Source organism: Amblyraja radiata, chromosome 45 (genome assembly GCF_010909765.2).
Source record: "Amblyraja radiata isolate CabotCenter1 chromosome 45, sAmbRad1.1.pri, whole genome shotgun sequence".
NCBI classification, from domain to species: domain Eukaryota; kingdom Metazoa; phylum Chordata; class Chondrichthyes; order Rajiformes; family Rajidae; genus Amblyraja; species Amblyraja radiata.
Genome location: NC_046000.1, coordinates 15,529,200 through 15,552,130, shown reverse-complemented (window position 1 = coordinate 15,552,130; position 22,931 = coordinate 15,529,200). Strand labels below are relative to the sequence as shown.

General features: G+C 52.7%; 1 protein-coding gene across 1 annotated transcript in view; it reads right to left on the bottom strand.

Moving 5' to 3' along the window:
* LOC116968467 (neurexin-2-like) overlaps nucleotides 1–22,931 on the bottom strand; it is a 240,277-nt gene that overhangs the window by 15,799 nt on the left and 201,547 nt on the right. Inside the window, exons 11-14 of the mRNA XM_033015231.1 lie at nucleotides 17,989–18,015; nucleotides 8,458–8,577; nucleotides 5,164–5,545; nucleotides 3,946–4,136 (exon numbers count right to left, since the gene is read on the bottom strand). Of these exons, the coding sequence (XP_032871122.1) occupies nucleotides 3,946–4,136; nucleotides 5,164–5,545; nucleotides 8,458–8,577; nucleotides 17,989–18,015 (720 nt within the window). The remainder of the gene's footprint in view (nucleotides 1–3,945; nucleotides 4,137–5,163; nucleotides 5,546–8,457; nucleotides 8,578–17,988; nucleotides 18,016–22,931) is intronic.

Genomic DNA, 22,931 nt, shown 5'->3' with positions numbered 1-22,931 from the left:
TGGGTGAACTCACCAAGCTCATGGTAAGTGCCAGAGATCATCATAGAATCATCTTGTGAACGAGATCATGAGAGGAATAGATCGGGTAGACGCACAGAGTCTCTTGCCCAGAGTCGGGGAATCGAGGACCAGAGGACATGGGTTTAAGTTGAGGGGGGAAAGATTACTAAGAATCTGATATCATTGGGTAACTTTTCCACACAGAGGGTGGTGGGTGTATGGAACGAGCTGCTGGAGGAGGTAGTTGAGGCTGGGACTATCCCATCGTGTAAGAAACAGTTTGACAGGTACATGGATAGGACAGGATTGGAGGGATATGGGCCAAACGCGGGCAGGTGGGACTAGTGTAGATGGGACATGTTGATCGGTGTGGGCAGGTGGGATTGGTGTAGATGGGGCATGTTGGCTGGTGTGGGCAAGTTGGGCTGAAGGGCCTGTGCATGGTGTGATTCTGCCGTGTATTGACCAGAGACTGTGGCCAGAGTGACCACACCTTCACTGCCTCTAACACAGACCCCGGCTGACGAGCTGCCAGCTCAGGCCCTGCTCAGTTGCAGGATCGATGGGGACAGATTTCACTGCTCACCGCACCAATGGTTATCGATGGGAGGCGGGAGGAGTGGGGAGGGGGGAGTGAGCGGGGAGGAGGAGGGGGAGGGAGAGGGGGGAGGGAGGGGGAGGGGGGGAGTGGAGGATAAACCTGCCAGCTCCAACATAACCTGAGGCATCATTAACGATCGGATTCACAATAAGTTAATGACTGTAAAGGCAAGGATTATCTGGCTCAGTCTCCACAGGTGAGAGCACAATCGATCGATCAGTGGCCAGGAGTATCAGGTCCGTGTGTGTTTACACTCCCGTGGTCCACGGGCCCTCTGTCTCTCCCCGCTCCTCCTGCAGCCCCCACCCTCACACAGTCATACATACGTCATCAGGGATAGCAGCAGAATTCGGCCCATCGAGTCTACTCCGCCATTCAATCATGGCTGATCTATCTCTCCCTCTCAACCCCATTCTCCTGCCTTCTCCCTATCACCGCATCACACAGCAGCGAAACAGGCCCCTCAACCCAACCTGCCCACCCCGACCAACATGCCCCATCTACACTAGTCCCACCCCGACCAACATGCCCCATCTACACTAGTCCCACCCCCGACCAACATGCCCCATCTACACTAGTCCCACCACGACCAACATGCCCCATCTACACTAGTCCCACCCCGACCAACATACCCCATCTACACCAGTCCCACCTGCCCGCGTTTGGTCCATATCCCTCCAAACCTGTCCTATCCATGTGCCGGACTGAAGAAGGGTCTCGACGCTAAACGTCACCCATTCCTTCTCTCCAGAGATGCTGCCTGCCCGTCCCGCTGAGTTACTCCAGCATTTCAATGTTACAGCCGCTGCCTCAACTACCTCCTCCGGCAGCTCGTTCCACACACCCACCACCCTCTGTGTGGATACGAATGACAGGCTGTCTTGGTTGTGCAAGGGGCTGTGGGATTGCGCTATCCCTGAGTACCATGTTTACAGCCACGTCTTGCTGCAGCTAGTCAGACTGTCGACAAGTAAACACTCTTGATCCTCGAGAGCCAGCATCTACCCATAGGGACCAGAGGGGGGGGGGGGTGGGGGTATAGATTCTCCCCCCATTTAGAGATGAGTCTCTGCCTTTATTCCTGCGACCAGCAGGCATGACTCCACACTCTATTCCGCTGTTTGCTGTTTAGCGGTGGAGGTTGTGGTCACTCATGCCTGACATCAATGCAGGGAAGAGGAAGATGATTGATTCAGCCTGAAGAACGTTAAAACAGTACCTGTAGTGCAGCAGCCCCCAGCAGGGATCCCTGATCAAAGCACACCCACCCCCAGATCAGATCACCCCGTGACAGCCGCTGTTGTGTGTGTTGGTGGGGCTAAATGATCCGTAAATGACCGACGGCTAACACAGGCCCTTCTGCCCATCTTGTCCATACCGGGCTAGTCCCACTGGCCACAACCCTTCCTATATGTAGTGGGTGGAGCTGCTGCCTCAGACCCGGGTTTGATCCTGACTACGGGTGCTGTCTGTGTGGAGTTTGTACGTTCTCCCCGTGACCTGCGTGGGATTTTCACTGGGTGCTCCGGTTTCCTCCCACACTCCAAAGATGTAACGGTTCGTAGATTATTTGGCTTGGTATGAATGTCAATTTTCCCTGGTGTGTAGGATAGTGTCAGTGTGCGGGGATCGCTGGTTGGTGCGGACTAAGTGGGCCCCTAGTCAGGATGGACCCTGGGTCTCTAGAGCTCCAAGGGAGTAACTCTATCGCTGTTCCACCTTGCCCGCCCCAGATATCTCCTCCACAAACTCAGTTACATCAGTGAGACAGACTTTGCCCCACAGAGTTCCACACTGATTATCCCTGTTAAACCCCAACCTTTACAAATACACCTTAATCTGAGTTACTCCAACATTCATAGAAACATAGAAAATAGGTGTAGGAGTAGAGGCCATTCGGCCCTTCGAGCCTGCACCGCCATTCAATATGATCATGGCTGATCATCCAACTCAGTATCCTGTACCTGCCTTCTCTCCATACCCCCTGATCCCTTTAGCCACAAGGGCCACATCTAACTCCTTCTTAAATATAGCCAATGAACTGTGTGGCCTCAACTACCTTCTGTGGCAGAGAATTCCACAGATTCACCACTCTCTGTGTGAAAGTACAGGATTAGTGCGGGTGTCAGGGGTTATGGAGAGAAGGCAGGAGAATGGGGTTAGGAGGGAGAGGTAGATCAGCCATGATTGAATGGTGGAGTAGACTCGATGGGCCGAATGGCCTAATTCTACTATGATTTTGTGTCTATCTTCGGTGTAAACCAGCATCTGCAGTTCCTTCCCACACATTTTGTCCCTCTCACACCTCCTTGCCAGCTTTCTCCCACCTTACCCCGTGAGTCTAAAACATGGAAAAATAGGTGCAGTAGTAGTAGGCCATTCGGCCCATCGAGCCAGCACCGCCATTCAATATGATCATGGCCGATCATCCACAAATCAGTACCCCGTTCCTGCTTTCTCCCCATACCCCTTGATTCCTTTAACCCTAAGAGCTAAATCTAACTCCTAAGAAGGGCCCTGACCCAAAATCGGTCCATTACATCCAGAGAAGCTGCCTGACTCGTTGCGTTCCTCCAGCACTGAGATCTGCACCAGCTTCCAGCCACTGCAGTGTCTTGTGTCTCTGGCCTGGGATTATATGATCAACATTTCCCTCTAATGTTGAGCTGCAGTATTGCAGTCACATCTACCTGACCATTTAACTGTGAGTAGTGCAAATATGCTCCAGTAACAGAATTAGGCCATTCGGCCCATAGAGGGGTGATGGGTGTGTCTTGAGGGGTGTGTCAGTGAGCGGTGTGTCATTGAAACATAGAAAACAGATGCAGGAGTAGAGGCCATTCGGCCCTTCGAGCCAGCACCGCCATTCAATATGATCATGGCTGATCATCCCTGATCAATAACCCGTAGTTGGGAAACCAGGGCAGTCACGGTGGTGCAGCGGGTAGAGCTGCTGCCTCACGGCGCCAGAGACCCGGGTTCCATCCTGACTACGGGTGCTGTCTGTACGGAGTTTGCACGTTCTCCCCGTGACCTGCGTGGGTTTTCTCCGGGTGCTCCGGTTTCCTCCCACACTCCAAAGACGTGCAGGTTTGTAGGTTAATTGGCTTTGGTGTAAGTGTAAATTGTCCCCTAGTGTGTGTAGGATAGTGTTAGTGTGCGGGGATCGCTGGTCGGCACGGACTCGGTGGGCCGAAGGGCCTGTTTGCTCGCTGTATCTCTGAATTTAGCGAAAACTAAAACCACGAGACACGCTCTCCCATCTCCCCCTGGTCAAACACACACCTGGGGTCCCCCCGACCCTTCCCCACCAGAGCAAGGGGAAGGGGCCAGCCATGCCCTACCTTTCAGGTCGAGGTTCCTGGCCCCGTTGGAGTGCTGTGTCACAGTACGCGAGTCGATCTTCAGGGTGTGAACATTATTGGAGTCCCGGGAAACCATCACATTGTGCCACTGGTTGTCGTTCACCTGCTTGTCCGAGTTGCCCTTCATCAGCGAAGGCCCGTTACCCAGGTCAAACACATAGTGCAGGTAGCTGTAGATGGAACAGTGCGTTAGGCCAGGCTTCCTTCCCCCCCACCCCCACACACGCACCACAGCCCCCAACCTCACCCACTGCCACAGAGCACAACAGCCAGAGTCTACTCACTGGAGATTCGATCAACGAGGGGAAACTTACCCAATAGTGAAAGGCCTGGATAGAATGGATGTGGAGAGGGTGTTTCCACTAGTGGGAGAGTCTAGGACCAGAGGGCACAGCCTCAGAATTAAAGGACGTTCCATTGGGAAGGGGATGAGGAGGAATTTCTTTAGCCAGAGGGCGGTGAATCTGTGGAATTATTTGCCACAGACGGCTGTGGAGGCCACAAGTCAGTGGATATTTGTAAGGCAAAGTATTGTGAGCAATTTTGGGCACCATATCTGAGTCTGGCTCTGGAGAGGGTCCAGAGGAGGTTTACGAGAATGATCCCAGGAATGAGCGGGTGGACATATGATGAGTGTTTGGCTCTGGGGAGAAAGATCGTGTGTTCATCCCTGTCTATTGGCCAGTGGAGATGTGAGACAGAGCCAAGGAATAAACCCTGAACCTGCCCGACTTCTCCCTATAGCTCAAGCCCTCGAGTTCTGGCAACAACTTCTCTACAGCATTTCCAGCTGATCGACATCTCTCTTGTTGCAAGGTGACAAGACGGAACACGATACTTCAAGTTGATCTGCACCAACATCTCGTCAACTGTGACCAACGTCCTGACGTCTATACTCAATTCCCTGACTGATGAAGGCCAGTGTGCTGAAAGCCGTCTAGACCACCCAGAAACCTAGTGATCCAGGTCTTCAAGCAGTGACTGAACCCGTCAGACAGAGGACAAAAACCCAATCGGCCAACTAACAAAATGTCCCCCCTCCTCCCCGACCACCACTGGCCCAGTGATCCCACCCCGCGCTACATCAGAGAGTGTGGGCACAATGTTCTCATGAGCACAAGCCTGCCCACCTTGTGAAGGGATGGACTCAAGCCTCCACCAGGCATAGTTCCGGTGAAGAGAAGGAACAGAACTCACCCTTTGACAAGCTCCACCACAATGAAGTCATTGCCGTCACCACTATTGTAGAGGATGAGGCCGTCGATGGCTGTGGTCTTGAACTGGAAGAAGAGGTGCATGGAGGTGTAAGCCTGGAGCGTGGCCAACGCCAGGTAACTCGACTTGGTTTTGAAGGTCACCGGGTCCGCGATGATGTCACGCATGCCAAAGAAAGCGTTGAGCTCGCAGTAGCTGATGTCTCCGTTCTTGCACAGGTCTATGTAGGGCATCCCATTGAAGCTGAGGCTCTGCAAGTGACCGATGAAGTTGGAGGGCACGATGGAGATGAACCGTTTCTCTGTCATGATGCCCGTTTCAATGTTGTGGAACTCCAGCCTGGTGTGGTCGCCCACCATCTGCCCTGCAAGGGACAAAGCAAGCTCGTTCCGACAAAGCCCAGGGCAATAACCCTAACCCCAACCCTTGTGAACTATCCCAGACCTGCCCAGACCATCCCAAACCTGCCCAGACCATCCCAAACCCATCCCAGACCATCCCAAACCTGCCCAGACCTGCCCAGACCATCCCAAACCTGCCCAGACCATCCCAAACCCATCCCAGACCATCCCAAACCTGCCAACCCCATCCCAAACCTGCCCAGACCATCCCAAACCATCCCAGACCAGCCCAAACCATCCCAAACCTGCCCAACCCATCCCAAACCTGCCCAGACCATCCCAAACCATCCCAAACCTGCCCAGACCATCCCAAACCTGCCCAGACCATCCCAAACCTGCCCAGACCATCCCAAACCTGCCCAGACCATCCCAAACCATCTCAAACCATCCCTAACCTGCCCAGACCATCCCAAACCTGCCCAAATCATCCCAAACCTGCCCAACCCATCCCAAACCATCTCAAACCTGCCCAAACCATCATAAACCTGCCCACACCATCTCAAACCATCCCAAACCATCCAGAACCATACCAGACCATCTCAAACCTGCCCAGACCATCCCAAACCTGCCCACACCTACCCAAACCATCCCAGACCATCTCAAACCTGCCCAAACCACCATAAACCTGCCCAGACCATCCAAAACCTGCCCAGACCATCCCAAACCTGCCCAGACTATCCCAAACCTGCCCAGACTATCCCAAACCTGCCCAGACCATCCCAAACCTGCCCAGACCATCCCAACCCATCCCAAACCTGCCCAAACCATCTCAAACCTTCCCAAATCATCTTAACATAGAAACATAGAAACATAGAAAATAGGTGCAGGAGTAGGCCATTCGGCCCTTCGAGCCTGCACCATTCGCCATTCAATATGATCATGGCTGATCATCCAACTCAGTATCCTGTACCTGCCTTCTCTCCATACCCCCTGATCCCTTTAGCCACAAGGGCCACATCTAACTCCCTCTTAAATATAGCCAATGAACTGGCCTCAACTACCTTCTGTGCCAGAGAATTCCAGAGATTCACCACACTCTGTGTGAAAAATGTTTTTCTCATCTCGGTCCTAAAAGATTTCCCCCTTATCCTTAAACTGTGTGACCCCTTGTCCTGGACTTCCCCAACATCGGGAACAATCTTCCTACATCTAGCCTGTCCAACCCCTTAAGAATTTTGTAAGTTTCTATAAAATCCCCCCTCAATCTTCCTAAATTCTAGCGAGTACAAGCCGAGTCTATCCAGTCTTTCTTCATATGAAAGTCCTGCCATCCCTAATCATCTCAGACCATGCTGAACCATGCTAAACCACCCGAATCATCTTAAACCACCTTGAATCATCTCAACCCATCCGTAATGATCCCACACCATCGTTAATTATCTGAAACCACCCCTGATCATTGTTTCGCTGTACACCTTTGCTCAATCCAGCTGGGCCTGCCTGATCTCCCGGTTGCCAAACCCTTTAACCCCCCTCCCATTCCCACACTGACCTTTCTGTCCTGGGCCTCCTCCACTGTCAGAGAGTGAGGCCCAAAGCAAATTGGAGGAACAGCACCTTGTATTTTGCTTGGGCAGTTTACACCCCAGCGGTATGAACATTGACTTCTCTAACTTCAAGTAACCATTGCTTTCCCTCTCTCTCCGTCCCGTCCCCCCCCCCATCCAAGTCATTGTTGAGTCTCATTGTTTGTAACCCGTTTTCACCTAGCCCACAGCTGACAGTGGCTTGTTGCCTTTAACATTGTTCCATTTTCACATTTCTTTCATTCATTTTAGATTTCTCTACATCATCTGTTTATTGGCAACTGAACCATCCTACCACAACCAGAGAGCAGTGCTGAACTACTATCTACCTCATTGGAGACCCTCGGACTATCCTTGATCAGACTTTGCTGGCTTTACCTTGCACTAAACATTATTCCCTTATCCTGTATCTGTACACTGTGGACGGCTCGATTGTAATCATGTATTGTCTTTCCGCTGACTGGTTAGCACGCAACAAAAGCTTTTCACTGTACCTCGGTACACGGGACAATAAACTCAACTGATATCTCTCATTTCCCTCTCCCCCCGAATCTCAGTCTGAAGAAGGGCCTCAACCCGAAACGTCACCTATCCATGTTCTCCACAGATGCTGCCTGATCCGCTGAGTTACTCCAGCACTCTGTGAAACGTCACCTATCCACGTTCTCCACAGATGCTGCCTGACCCGCTGAGTTACTCCAGCACTCTGTGAAACGTCACCTATCCATGTTCTCCACAGATGCTGCCTGACCCGCTGAGTTATTCCAGCACTCTGTGAAACGCCACCTATCCATGTTCTCCACAGATGCTGCCTGACCCGCTGAGTTACTCCAGCACTCTGTGTCTTTTTGTGTATTAACCAGCACCTGCAGTTCCTTGTTTCTACATCAGCACAGACTCGGTGGGCTTGTTTAACCCCATCACTCTGTGACGGGTCAACAATAATTGTGTTGAGGGGCAGGCAGGGCAGGCTGGAGGGGCCGAATGGCCTGCTTCTATCCCTTTGCCTCAGCTCCCTGCACCCACACTACAATGAAGGTCAGAGTCAGCTCAGTGGAGCGACACTGCCCTCCCGTGGCCGTGCTGCCAACTGCAGCTGGGCCAGATATTCTGCTGCAAGAGACTGCGGATGCTGGAATCTACACTGTGGAGGCTGGAGAGAGGGAGAGACACACAGAGATATAGAGGCTGAAGGGGGTAAAGAGAGGGGGGAAGGTGCTGTGACTGGAGAGGTTGCAGAAACAGGGAGGGTATCAGATATGAGGGGGTTACAGAGATAATGAGGGGTGTTTAGGGTGGGAGATAGAAAGGGGGGGGTGTGGTGGGTGCCGTGAGGGGTGGACACTTACCTGCGACGGTGATGTTGTCCATGGACAGCTGCAGGCCCTTGCCGCGCCGTACCACCCGGATGCTGTGCCACTCGTTGTCGTTCACCTTCTGCCCAGCGAACAGCGTCTCAGGGCCCTTGCCTGCAGCGCAAGGAGAGGGGTTAGAGGGCGCACGTGGACCTCCGGCCTGCGTTAGAGCGCGCACGTGGACCTCAGGCCCGCGTTAGAGCACACACGTGGACCCCAGGCCCGCGTTAGAGGGCACACAGGGACCCCAGGCCCGCGTTAGAGGTCGCACGTGGACCCCAGGCCCGCGTTAGAGGGCGCACGTGGACCTCAGGCCTGTTATAGAGCACACACACAACCACGGGGACAGGGGGTTAGTGCAGACACACAAACTCCAAGCCCAAGTTTTGCAGCGGCCCGCGTTATAGTCGATACACGTTGCACTGGACACAGGCCTGCGTTAGAGCGTATATGCGACCCGCAGGCCCACACTCACAAGTTATAGCAGAATTAGGCCATTCGGCCCATCCAGTCTACTCCGCCATTCAATCATGGCTGATCTATCTCTCCCTCCTAACCCCATTCTCCTCATAACCCCTGATACCCGTAATAATCAAGAATTTGTTTATCTCTGCCTTAAAAATATCCACTGACTTGTGGCCTCCACCGCCATCTGTGCCAATGAGTTCCACAGATTCACCACCCTCTGATTAAAGAAGTTCCTCCTCACCTCCTTTCCAACAGAGCGTCCTTTAATTCTGAGGCTGTGCCCTCTGTTCCTAGACTCTCCCACTAGTGGAAACATCTTCTCCACATCCACTCTATCCAGGCCTTTCACTATTCGGTGACGTTTCAATGAGGTCTCCCCTCATCCTTCTAAACTCCAGCGAGTACAGGCCCAGTGCCGTCAAACGCTCATCATATGTCAACCCAACTCATTCATGGGATCATTTTCGTAAACCTCCTCTGGACCCTCTCCAGATCCGGCACATCCTTCCTCAGATATGGGGCCCAGATCTGCTCACATTTGGCGGAGACATGATTCACATGCCCAAGCCTGCACAGACCACAACATACAGATCTTGGCCTCACACTCACCACCCCACCGCTCAACAAACTGGTGATGTGGTCCCTGTCCTGGGCCTCCCCCCATTATCAGTGAGGCCCAGCACAAACTGGAGGAACAGCACCTCATATTCCTCTTGGGCACCTCACACCCCAGCGGTATGAACATTGACTTGAACTTCAAATAGCCCTTGCTTTCCCTTTCTCTCCATCCCCTCCCCTTCCCAGTTCTCCCACCAATCTGACATTCTGTGTCTGTCCCACCCACTCCCCTGACATCAGTCTGAAGAAGGGTCTCGTCCCGAAACGTCGCCCATTCCTTCTCTCCAGAGATGCTGCCTGTCCCGCTGAGTTACTCCAGCAGTTTGTGTCTATCTTCGGTTTAAACCAGCATCTGCAGTTCCTTCCTACAGTGATGAGGTTGTGTCCTGTGAGGTCCTGTTCCTCCACACTGCCCGTGTCATGGTGTTGGTCTCGACTGCTCCCCCTCACACACTATGTAGTGGACTTTGCCCCCTGCTCAGGAGAATTGGTTTGATTAGTACGGGTGTCAGGGGTTACGGGGAGAAGGCAGGAGAATGGGGTTGAGAGGGAGAGATAGATCAGCCATGATTGAATGGCGGAGTAGACTTGATGGACCGAATGGCCTCATTCTGCTCCCAGAACATGAACAGGGCCCCCTTTCCTTGGGACTGCCTCTTATTTTCAGTATGTGTTTGATTAGTGTCAGAGATACAGAGCGGAAACAGGCCCTTCGGCCCAGCGAGTCCGTGCCGTCCTGCGATCCCTGTACACTATCCCACGCACACTAGGGACAATTTACAATTATTCCGAGCCAACAAACCTGCACGTCCTTGGAGTGTGGGAAGAACCCGAAGATCCTGGAGAAAACCCACGTAATCAGGGGGAGAACATGCAAACTCCTTACAGACAGCACCCGTGTGAGGCAGCAACTCTACCAGTGCCACCGTGCTGTATTCTGGTGATATCGGCATTCCCATACACACAGCCTGGATGTGGAGTTGCTCAGTGACTGCTCCCCCTCGCACTGTCTGCCTGTTCTGTTGGTCAGCATTGGCCATTCCTTATCCACTGGTGGTGGCCTGAGCCAGAGTCTGCTCCCCTTTACACACTGCCCACTACTCAGGTGTATTCTAGTGTGGGCAGGGTCCATTGCCCCTTGCATTGCCCCAACCTGGTTGGTAGTGTGTGTTTCTTGCACACTGCTCACACTAGTGCGGGCAGGGACTGTTCCCCCCTTACACACTGCTCACAACACTATTGCGGGCAGGGACTGTTCCCCCCTTACACACTGCACGCTGCTCAGGTGTGTTCAGGTGCTGGGCAGCGTCTGTTCACCCACCAACATCTAGCCGGGTGCGTAGACATGTGGCTCGGTGGTGAACACCGCTCCGTTTACCGTTGGTGCTGGGTGAACTCTCCAAGCTCATGGTAAGTGCCAGAGATCATCATAGAATCATCTTGTGAACAAGATCATGAGAGGAATAGATCAGGTAGAAGCACAGTCTCTTGTCCAGAGTAGGGGAATCGAGGACCAGAGGACATCGGTTTAAGGTGATCAGGGGAAGATTTCATAGGAATCTGATTTCATTGGGAAACCTTTTCACACAGAGGGTGGTGGGTGTATGGAACAAGCTGCCGGAGGAGGTAGTTGAGGCTGGGACTATCCCAACATTTAAGAAACAGTTAGATAGGTACATGGATAGGACAGGTTTGGAGGGATACGGGCCAAACACAGGCAGGTGGGACTAGTGTAGATGGGACATGTTGGCCGGTGTGGGCAAGTTGGGCCGAAGGGCCTGTTTCCACGCTGTATCACTCTATCAGTCTGTGTGTGGAGGGGGTTCCCACGGTGCTGGTGGGGAGGGAGTTCCAGGATTTAGACCCAGTGCCGGTGATGGAGCGGGCGATAGATTTCCAAGTGGGGACAGTGCGTGACTGGGAAGGGAAGCTGCGGGTGGTGGTGTTGCCCTGTCCTTGGTGGGAGAGCTAGTGGGTGTGGGAGGTGGTGTTGGACTGGGCAAGTAACTGCAGTGCAGTATGTAGATTGGGCCCACTGCAGCCACTGGGGGTCGGTGTGGGAAGGGGGGGCTTCTGGTCATTGGTGATCCTCATACTGTTGAATTTGTTTATTTTAGTTTAGAGATACAGCGGGGAAACAGGCCCTTCGGCCCACCGAGTCCGCGCCGACCAGCGATCCCCGCACACTAACACTATCCTACACACACACTAGGGACAATTTTACCAAAGCCAATTAACCTACAAACCTGCACGTCATTGGAGTGTGGGAGGAAACCGGAGCACCAGGAGAAAACCCATGTAGGTCACGGGGAGAACATAGAAACATAGAAAATAGGTGCAGGAGTAGAGGCCATTCGGCCCTTCGAGCCTGCACCGCCATTCGATATGATCATGGCTGATCATCCAATGGGTCTGCACTTGGTCCAGTACTATATATATATATAGTATAATAATGGGGAAATAGGTTCCCCCTGGGAGTATATATATATATACACCAGACTAGTATATATATATACTAATATATATATATATATACTAGACTAGTATATATATATATACACTAGACCAAGTGGGACCTGTTGGGTCACCAAGTGGGACCTGTTAGAACGTGCAAACTCCGTACAGACAGCGCCCGTAGTCAGGATGGAACCCAGGTCTCTGGCGCTGTGAGGCAGCAACTCTACCCGCTGCACCACCATGCAGGCACTAATGTTACTGACCGCCTCTCATGCCTGAGTGTTGTCCAGCTGTGGGCAGCTTGACTCACTGAGGAGCGGTCAATGGAACTGGACACTGTGCGATGGTCAGTGAGAATCGCCACCTCTGACCGGTCAGTGGTGAAGCCGCAGCAGATGCTGGGCCTGGACTCTGCCCTGAGCAACCCCTATCTGTGCTGGCTTTGGAGAGGGTCCACAGGGGAATGATCCCAGGAATGAGTGGGTTAACTATGATGAGCGTTTGACGCCACTGGGCCTATGCTCACTGGAGTTTAGAAGAATGAGGGGGGACCTCATTGATACTCACTGAATAATGAACGGCCTGGATAGAGTGGATGTAGAGAGGATGTTTCCACTAGTGGGAGAGTCTAGGACCAGAGGCTGCAGCCTCCGAATTAAAGGACGTTCCTTTCGGAAGATGAGGAGGAATTTCTTAATCCAGAGGGTGGTGAATCTGTGGAATTCATTGCCACAGACGGCTGTGGAGGCCACAAGTCAGTGGATATTTTTAAAGCGGAGATTGACAGGTTCTTGATTAGTGCGGGTGTCAGGGGTTACAGGGAGAAGGCAGGAGAATGGGGTTATGAGGGAGAGATAGATCAGCTATGATTGAATGGTGGAGTTGACTTGATGGGCCGAATGGCCTAATTTTTCTGCTATCACTGATGAACTGCAGCCAGAGGTTGGGCGGGGGGGACTGACCAAAACGCACAGCCACCTTGACCGTTGTGCAGTCGGACACCAACTGGTGTACCTCCTCCCTCCCCCGTGTTGCATCAATGTCACCCTGATGTCGTGGACAGGCATGTTCATCTCTCCGCTACACTTCCGTCCGTCTCTCCTCTCTCTCCTTGACCAGCGAGGACATTGCCGGCCAAACGACAGCATCGCAGGTTAGAGGGTGAGAACAAACGCTGTGTGTTGGGGGCAATGAAGATAGACACAGAGTGCTGGAGTAACTCAGCGGGTCAGGCAGCATCTGTGGAGAACATGGATAGGTGACGTTTCAGAGTGCTGGAGTAACTCAGTGGGTCAGGCAGCATCTGTGGAGAACATGGATAGGTGACGTTTCACAGAGTGCTGGAGTAACTCAGCGGGTCAGGCAGCATCTCTGGAGAAAAGGAATGGGTGACGTTTCGGGTCAAGTCTGAAGAAGGGGCTCGACCTGAAACGTCACCCATTCCTTCTCTCCAGAGATGCTGCCTGGCCTGCTGAGTTACTCCAGCTTTTTGTGTCTGTCTTGCTCGGATTGAAGGACTTTAACTATGGGAGGAGGTTGAGCAGGCTGAGAGATGACGGAGTAGAGGTATATAAAACTATAGTGGCCAAAGATAGGGTAGGTAGTTAGAATCTTTTACTCATGCTGTACATTCTAAAAGCAAGAGGGCATCGTTTTAAGGTGAACGGAAGCAAGAAAGAGTGACAGTGTGAGAGAGAGAGAGACTGAGATGGGGGGAGAGAAAGAGAGGCGATGGAGAGAGCGAGAGGGAAACAGACACAGAGAAAGGGAGAGAGATACAGAGAGTGGATGGAGAGAGGGGGTGAGAGATGGAGAGGAAGACAGAGACACAGAGATGGAGAGAGAGAAAGAGGGATAGAGAGATGGAGAGAAAGATGAAGAGAGAGGGAGGGAGAGATGAGAAAATGTCTCGCCTTTTCTGGCCGGTCACCCTTGTGACACTAATGTGGGGCTGATTCTGTGGTGGAATGGGCTTGGGCAGTTTCCAGTAACAGGCAGGATATCAGAATTCTCCCCACAGACTGGACCACAGAAAGGCCAGGAAGCAAACAGGGTCATCTGTAGCGTTGAGGGTTGAGTGGGTGATGGGCTAAGCCAGGTGTCTCTCCTCCTTCACCCACTTGGCTGAGACATTGTCCATGATGGAGATGTGCTGTCTTACCCCTACACCCATGCTTTAATTTAGTTTAGTTTAGAGATACAGCTCAGAAACAGGCCCTTCGGCCCACCATGTCCGTGCCGACCAGCGATCCCCGCACACGGCATTGGGGGTTCAGTATTGATGTGAATAGAGAACTGGCTGGCAAACAGGAAGCTAAGAGTAGGAGTAAACGGGTCCTTTTCACAATGGCAGGCAGTGACTAGTGGGGTACCGCAAGGCTCAGTGCTGGGACCCCAGCTATTTACAATATATATTAATGATCTGGATGAGGGAATTGAAGGCAATATCTCCAAGTTTGCGGATGACACTAAGCTGGGGGGCAGTATTAGCTGTGAGGAGGATGCTAGGAGACTGCAAGGTGACTTGGATAGGCTGGGTGAGTGGGCAAATGTTTGGCAGATGCAGTATAATGTGGATAAATGTGAGGTTATCCACTTTGGTGGCAAAAACAGGAAAGCAGACTATTATCTAAATGGTGGCCGACTAGGAAAAGGGGAGATGCAGCGAGACCTGGGTGTCATGGTACACCAGTCATTGAAAGTAGGCATGCAGGTGCAGCAGGCAGTGAAGAAAGCGAATGGTATGTTAGCTTTCATAGCAAAAGGATTTGAGTATAGGAGCAGGGAGGTTCTACTGCAGTTGTACAGGGTCTTGGTGAGACCACACCTGGAGTATTGCGTACAGTTTTGGTCTCCAAATCTGAGGAAGGACATTATTGCCATAGAGGGAGTGCAGAGAAGGTTCACCAGACTGATTCCTGGGATGTCAGGACTGTCTTATGAAGAAAGACTGGATAGACTTGGTTTATACTCTCTAGAATTTAGGAGATTGAGAGGGGATCTTATAGAAACTTACAAAATTCTTAAGGGGTTGGACAGGCTAGATGCAGGAAGATTGCTCCCGATGTTGGGGAAGTCCAGGACAAGGGGTCACAGCTTAAGGATAAGGGAGGAAATCCTTTAAAACCGAGATGAGAAGAACTTTTTTCACACAGAGAGTGGTGAATCTCTGGAACTCCCTGCCACAGAGGGTAGTCGAGGCCAGTTCATTGGTATATTTAAGAGGGAGTTAGATGTGGCCCTTGTGGCTAAGGGGATCAGAGGGTATGGAGAGAAGGCAGGTACGGGATACTGAGTTGGATGATCAGCCATGATCATATTGAATGGGTGGTGCAGGCTCGAAGGGCCGAATGGCCTACTCCTGCACCTAATTTCTATGTTTTCTAACACTACCCTACACACACTAGACAATTTAAAATTTACACCAAGCCAATTAACCTACAAATCTGTACACGCCTTTGTCGGAAACCGAAGATCTCGGAGAAAACCCACGCAGGTCAGGGGGAGAACTTGCAAACTCCGTGCAGACAGCACCCGTAGTCAGGATCGAACCCGGGTCTCTGGCGCTGCGAGGCAGCAGCTCTACCCGCTGGTCCAGGTACAAGGCTAGCGCTACATGAGGGAGGTTGAATCCCAGGCTGTCGACATTCACCGGAAGAAACTTCGGGCAAGGTGGTGCAGCGGTAGAGTGGGCGCTTTACAGCGCATGCAGCGCCGGAGACCCGGGTTCAATCCCGACTACGGGGGGGGGGGGGGGGCGGCTGTCTGCACGGAGTTTGCACGTTCTCCCCCCCCGACAGCAGCCGGACTGTGGTGGAACGTGGTCTGTGTGTGAGTCGTCGAGCCAACAAGCCCACCACCTCTCCCACCAAGGACAGGAGAACACCACCACCTGCGGCTTCCCCTCTCATTCATGCACCATCCCCACTTTGAAATCTATCGGCCGTCCCTTCACCGGCACTGGGTCTAAATCCTGGAACTCCCTCCCCACCAGCACAGTGGGGACCCCTTCCCAATAGACCATAGTGGCAGCAGTAGGCCATTCGAGCCAGCACCGCCATACACTGTGATCATGGTTGATCATCCCTGATCAGTACCCCGTTCCTGCCTTCTCCCCATATCCCCTGACTCCGCTATCTTTAAGAGCTCTATCTCTCTCTCTCTTGAAAGTATCCAGAGAACCCCACATGGACTGCAGCACAAGGCCACTTCTCACATGGATTTAGGGATAATCCAGGCATTAAAAGGTGGCTCAACCTCCTGAGACGACACAATGGCCAATATGTGGACAGGACAGTCCATTGGTGACCACAGCAGAACCATTCCCCAGCCCCCTGACTCCAACCCTCTCCCAGCCTCCTGACCAAGGCATATTGACTCCCCCAACCACCCTTCCTCTCACCCCTTCACCAAGACCCCGCCCCACCCCCCTCCAATGGTCCCAAGATCAATCTCCCTCATTCCATTCTCCATAAAGCCCAGCTCATCCCAAGCACGGTACCAAGTCCACGTCGCCCCCAACCCAGCCCTCTTCCCTGCACCCTGACTCCAGCTTCAGCTTATCATCTCATTCTAGGTTTCCAATTCCTTGAAGGTGTATCTACGGCACCTGAAACACGCTCTATCCCCATAACCCCCCCCCCCAGCCCTTACACCCCTCCATAACATCCCGTCCCTACACCCCCCCATCTCCGTAACCCTCTGGTCCTCCTGAGATGTGTTTGCTCCTCTAAACTCCAGGCTGTGACCATGCCCTGTATCCCTCCTCTCCTCCACTGAGACCAGGCCTTCAGTATCTGGCCCCCCGCGCTCAATGACCGAGTGTGTCATCCCCCCCTCAGGCTCTCCTGAGATTGGCTCCTTGTCCTATTGTCCGTGATAACTCTGTAATATCTACAGCATAACCCCCTTGTGTCGATGATGGCTGTAGTTGGAGACTCCCAGCCACCAGCAGCCCATACAGCCGTGTCTGTAGGAGCAGGCCAGAGGCTGGGGATCCACTGTGAGTGACTCACCTCCTGACACCCCTAGGCCTTTCCACCATCTGTCTACACGGCCCATGTGTGATGGAACACTCTCCACATGCCTGGGTGAGTGCGGCTCCAACAACTCTCCAAGCTCAATATTTCTGTTCACTCTTCCCATTACACTGTTACATTATCTCTGTGTGTGCGGCCTTTATTTCCTCCTGGAATGTTCCCAATATATCTCCGGAATAGCGAGTCCTGCAGTTGTCTCCCCCCCTCAAGGAATCTCTGCAAGGGTTCATCATGTCATAAGTGATCGGAGCAGATTTAAGCCATTCGACCCATCAAGTCTACTCCGCCATTCAATCGTGGCTGATCTATCTCTCACTCCCAAACCCATTCTCCTGCCTTCTCCCCGACACCCGCACTAATCAAGAATCTATCTATCTCTGCCTTAAAAATATCCATTGACTTGTGGCCTCCACAGCCGTCTGTGGCAAAAGGTTCCACAGATTCACCACCCTCTGATTAGAGGGGTTTAGCAACAGGGCCAGAACACGGGATTCTTCCTTCACTCTGGCAGGGGAACTTTCAGAAGAGGGAACTTTTAATAACACCAGATTTTCTTTTTGTTGCTTTGACTCGTTGCAACTTGGGCATTGGGCAAGCAATGGACAGATGTACAGGGAGGTTACCATTCGGCTATGCTCGAACTCAGGCTGTTCATTCCCTTTCCCCACGACTTCAGCTGGTGTTGGAAGGAACTGCAGATGCTGGTTTACACCGAAGACAAAGACACAAAATGCTGGAGTAACTCAGCGGGACAGGCAGCATCTCTGGAGAGGTGACATTTCAGGTCTCGACCCGAGACGTCCCCCATTCCTTCCCTCCGGAGAGGCTGCCAGTCCCGCTGAGTTACTCCAACATATTGCGCCTACTTGCAATAAGGCAGCAGTTTAGCTTGGCCAATATTAACACATCAAACAGTAACATATAAAAGTGAACCATGACTTACTAGGGTTACAGTTAGTCCTGACACAGTCTGGGTGTGAAAAAAAAAACAGGATGAAGAGAAAAGAGAGCAGATTTAATCCTTCAAGGTAATTTCTGCAGACATCAATAATATTCATTTCCACCTTCCGGGGACAGCACGTGTTGACATAGCCCTTAGACATCAGCAGAGACCCCCCCTCTATTGCCCATCTTGTGCTTGTGGGCAGGTTTTGTGAGCTTTAAGAGGTTCATTTAAACCTTCCCTCTCAAGCACCATCAGTGATCAGCATTCACCCAAATTCTGGACTCATCAACACCCCGGTCTCATTTGGTCCCATTCAAGGCAACCAGCTTATGAATAAAGTTCTTGGAGAAGAATTAGGCCATTCGGCCCATCATGTCTACTCTGCTGATCTATCTCCCCCTCTCAATTACATTCTCCTGCCTTCTCCCCATAACCCCTGACACCTGTACTAATCAAGAATCTATCTATCTCTGCCTTAAAAATATCCACTGACTTGTGGCCTCCACAGCCGTCTGTGGCCAAGAATTCCACAAATTCACCACCCTCTGACTAAAGAAATTCCTCCTCATCTCCTTCCTAAAGGAAGGTCCTTTAATTGTGAGGCTGTGCCCTCTGGTCCTAGACTCTCCCACTAGTGGAAACATCCTCTCCACATCCACTCTATCCAGTAACTGTCTGGTGAGTCTCTCGGCACATCCCACACCTACACCTGCACGTCTTTGGGAAGTTGGAGGGCACCGGAGAAAACTCCTGACAACCGAGACGGAACAGGTAGAATCTCCCATTGTGGACCTTGGACAAGCCATGGCCTTTCCTTTTGTGTTTGGTGGTTGGAAACCCAACCTGTGTCATTCTCATCTCCACCCCAAGATTTGAAGGTTCCTGAGTTTGCAGAATGTTCCCTGGTGTGTTAGAGGACGCTGTGCCTCAGCCAATGCCACATCTGTGCCTGTGCGATGGTGAGTTTGCGGTGAATGCTGACCACTCGGTACTTTGACCGCTCTCCCTCCACGGCATTGCCCCCTGAGGGTCCCTGGTCAAATGGGGGGGGGGGGGGGTAAGGGGTCATCAGCGGGGCCTGAGGGTACAACACGTGATGTCAACCGTCACAGAAAAGTGGATGCAAAGAGCCACGGCCCACGTTTGCCAACCCCTGATCTGTGGCGAACCTTTCCCATGCTGGCTCTTAACGCCAAGCCTCTTGTCCAGGCCGACCTTGGAGCAAGGAGCGTGAGCGATTGTTCTGGTCGCTGGTGGTAACGGTGGGTCGGAATAACCGAGGTCCTCTCACGCCTCTGCCACCCCCGCAGGGAGTGAGAGATGGGTCAATCGCAGGCGCTCCACACCTGACCACCACGGCACACCTGAGACTTTGGCTTTGGTCCAACGGAGGAGCTTGAACCAAAGACCTGGCCGTTGTTTGGGCAATTTGCACAGTTGTGGGTCAGGAACAGAAAGCAAATGGGAGACACATTGGCTCACGTTCCCACTCTCACTGAGACCGCTCAGATTCATCGTCATCTGAGCAGCAACAAGGGTGTTAATGGAATTCCGCTTCCTGGGATGTAGGCCTGATGTAGGAGACTTGCTTGGTGACTTTCACACTGCACATTTGCACACGGCTAGTCTCAAAATCAAGAGAAGGTAGCAAAATATTGAATAAAAAACACAAAGTCTGCGGTACTGGAAGTCACAATGAAGACACACGCATGTACAGACACACATATATACTGACAGATAATCACATACACACACACCCACACAGAGAATCACACACACACACGCAGACACACATACATGCTGAAGATAATCACATACACACTCTCTCACACAGAGACGCAGACACATATATACAAGCAGAGTATCACACTGTCACATACACACGCAGTCTCTCACACACGCACACACGCAGAATCACACACACACGCAGACACACATACATGCTGACAGATAATCACATACACACACTCTCTCACACACACACTCTCACAGACGCAGACACATATACAAACAGAGCATCACACTCAGTCACACACACGCAGTCTCTCACACACGCACACACAGAATCACAAACACAGCCCTAACACACTGATTAATACACACAGAACACAAACACACAAATGCCCACACTGACTCACACATAAACACATGGACTTACACACACACATATATGGACTTGCACACACACACATGGACTTGCACACACACACACATGGACTTGCACACACACAAAGATACACACTCTCGCACACTTGTGCAAAGCACCAGATAGATATGGAGTGAGGCGATGGCAGCAATAAAGCGTGATACTACACCCCAGGGAGCGGTGGTCTCTCCTGGGTCAAGGGTCTCCCTGTCCTGACCGTTTGACCTTGCCGGGTTCAGTGGGCAGTTGCGACCGGCCGGGCTGCAGGGGGGGGGGGGGGGGTAGAGGTCACCGCTGCCGTGGCTCTTTGCTTTGGCCGCAGATCCTGGCCATTGAAGGGTTTGTCCCATCGTTTGAGGAATGACCGGGAATGGAGGGAGGGAGGGAGGGAGGGAGGGAGGGAGGGAGGGAGGGAGAGAGGAGGGGGGGAGGGAGGGGGAATGACCGGAGGGAAGGGGGAGGAGAGCTGCAATGTGTCTTACCTGCCAGGGCTCAGCACATCCAATGATACAGGCAGGGCGGGGGAGGGGTGAGGACTAAACCTCATTCAGGTCCACCACAACCACACATTAACTTCAATGGCCCTGCTTCCAGGGATCCCTTATACTAAACATGGAGCCGCAGTGTACAGGCACCCCCTGATTTACACACGGGGGTACAATGTGTTAGAGGTGTGTGTAGTGAACACTTCTTCTCCGTGGATTGTCTCCTTGTTGTGGTGGAGAAGCTGAGATCCTGAGAGCGATGCCGTCTGGAGCCATCCATGGCGGTAAGGTCGAGGGGGAGGTCTCTGACAAAGAGCCAATCCAACCAAGACCTCAACGGCGGAACAGGCGGAGGACGATGGCTGACCTTAGTGGAGGAACATGTCACAACAGCTGGGAAGGCGGATGAAGGCTGCAGCAGGAAAGGGTCTCCGGTCGTCTTGGATTCCATGCCACTGGATCCTGACCCAGATCTGTCAAGGACCGTGGGGTGGCCGTCTGTGCACCAGTCTCCCCACGTTAAACAATGTCACGCACAGGCGTCCTCCATGAGAGGACAGTCACACTCGTTTTGAGTGACCGCTGATGACGGTAGTGAACATGGTGTTGTGTAATGGTACAGTGTGTTACACAGCAGGGTGTGTGTGTAGTGAACACAGTGTTGTGTAATGGTAGTGTGTTACACACTAGGGTAGTGAACACAGTGTTGTGTAATGGTGCAGTGTGTGTTGTGTTGGCCAGTGCATTACACAAGACTCTGTGTGTTTTGGACATTGTGATATACAGAGCATGATGTGGGATTGTTTCTGTCCAGAGACGATGTGTTTGTGCTTCTGACCCTCTCTTGACCTCATCGACCTTGTTAAAGCATGCGGTGGTAGCTGCGAGCTGGGACCATGGTTGATGCGACGGCTGGTCACCAGGGCCTCGCCGCTGGGAATGTAGAGGAGGGAGGAAAGGGAGGGGAGGGGAGAGAGCCTGGCCCTGTGATGGCGATCCCACATTGCAGCTCACCACAAGGAGAGCCTTTAACACATCCACAAACTTACAGCCATCCAGGGTTCAGGAGCAGAAGGTAGTCACGGTCCCAGCCTGCCCTCCATCCCAACGGCCCAAACTCACTCACCGCCTATTCTTCACTGCACTTGTTCGCTACTTGCTTCACAAAGTCCCTGCGTCATGTGGGACACTCCCACTGTGGCGTTTACACCCCGTAACGTCACTCTGGGGGGCCAAGCACCCTTCACATGGGACCAATGTGCCTCCTACACAAGCTCGCCCCAACATCTGACCTTTGCCCTGACCCCTCACCTTTACCCTGACCCCTGTACCCCAACACCTGCCCTGACCCCTGACTTTTACCCTGACCCCTGTACCCGGACACCTGACCCCCAACACCTGACTACTCTGCCTCTCGGCTGAACCCCAACCTCTGCCCTCCACTCTACCCAACAGTTGACCTTCACCCTGACCCCTGTACCCGGACACCTGACCTTTACCCTGTACCCCAACACTTGACCTTTCCCCTGTACCCCAACACCTGACCCCGACCCCTGACCTTTACCCTGACCCCCAACACTTGACTTTTCCCCCAATCTCTAGGCCTCCTTCATGCCCCATTCTCAACTTGCCCCCGGTCACGCCCACAACATTGGGCTCCTGTGTGGCCCTCTGTGGACACGTCTAGACCACGTGTTTCCACCCAGACCCACGAGGGTGAAGGGCTGGGGGTTTCTTCCGCTTCCGCCCCGGCCCCCCCCCCCCCCCCCCTGCACCAGCTCGTGCCCTGTTTCCACCGTCAATGGGTCACTGTCTCGTCTAGTTTACAGATGCAGCATGGAAACAGGCCCTTCGGCCCACCAAGTCCGCGCTGACCAGCGATCCCCCCGCACAGTACTTCTAAACTACACACTAGGGAAAATTAACAGAAGCCAATTAACCTACAAACCCGCACGTCTTTGGAGTGCGGGAGGAAACCGGAGCATCCGGAGAAAACCCACACGGTCACAGGTAGAACGTACAAACTCTGCACAGACAGCACCTGTAGTCGGGATCGAACCCGGGTCTCTGGCGCTGGGAGGCAGCAGCTCTACCCGCTGCGCCACCGTGCCGTATTTCTGGCTGACTCTTCTGTGCATCTGCGCTCACATAGACCGCCTCCAAATGGCCACTGGTGGAAACTTGACTGGAGTCCGGGGAATGTCCGTGACACTCACTCTGGTCGCCATCAGTGAACAATGCTGGAGGTTGCCCAGAATGTGGAAACAAGGCACGATGCCAGCTGCAAACCACATTTAAACACAGCCATC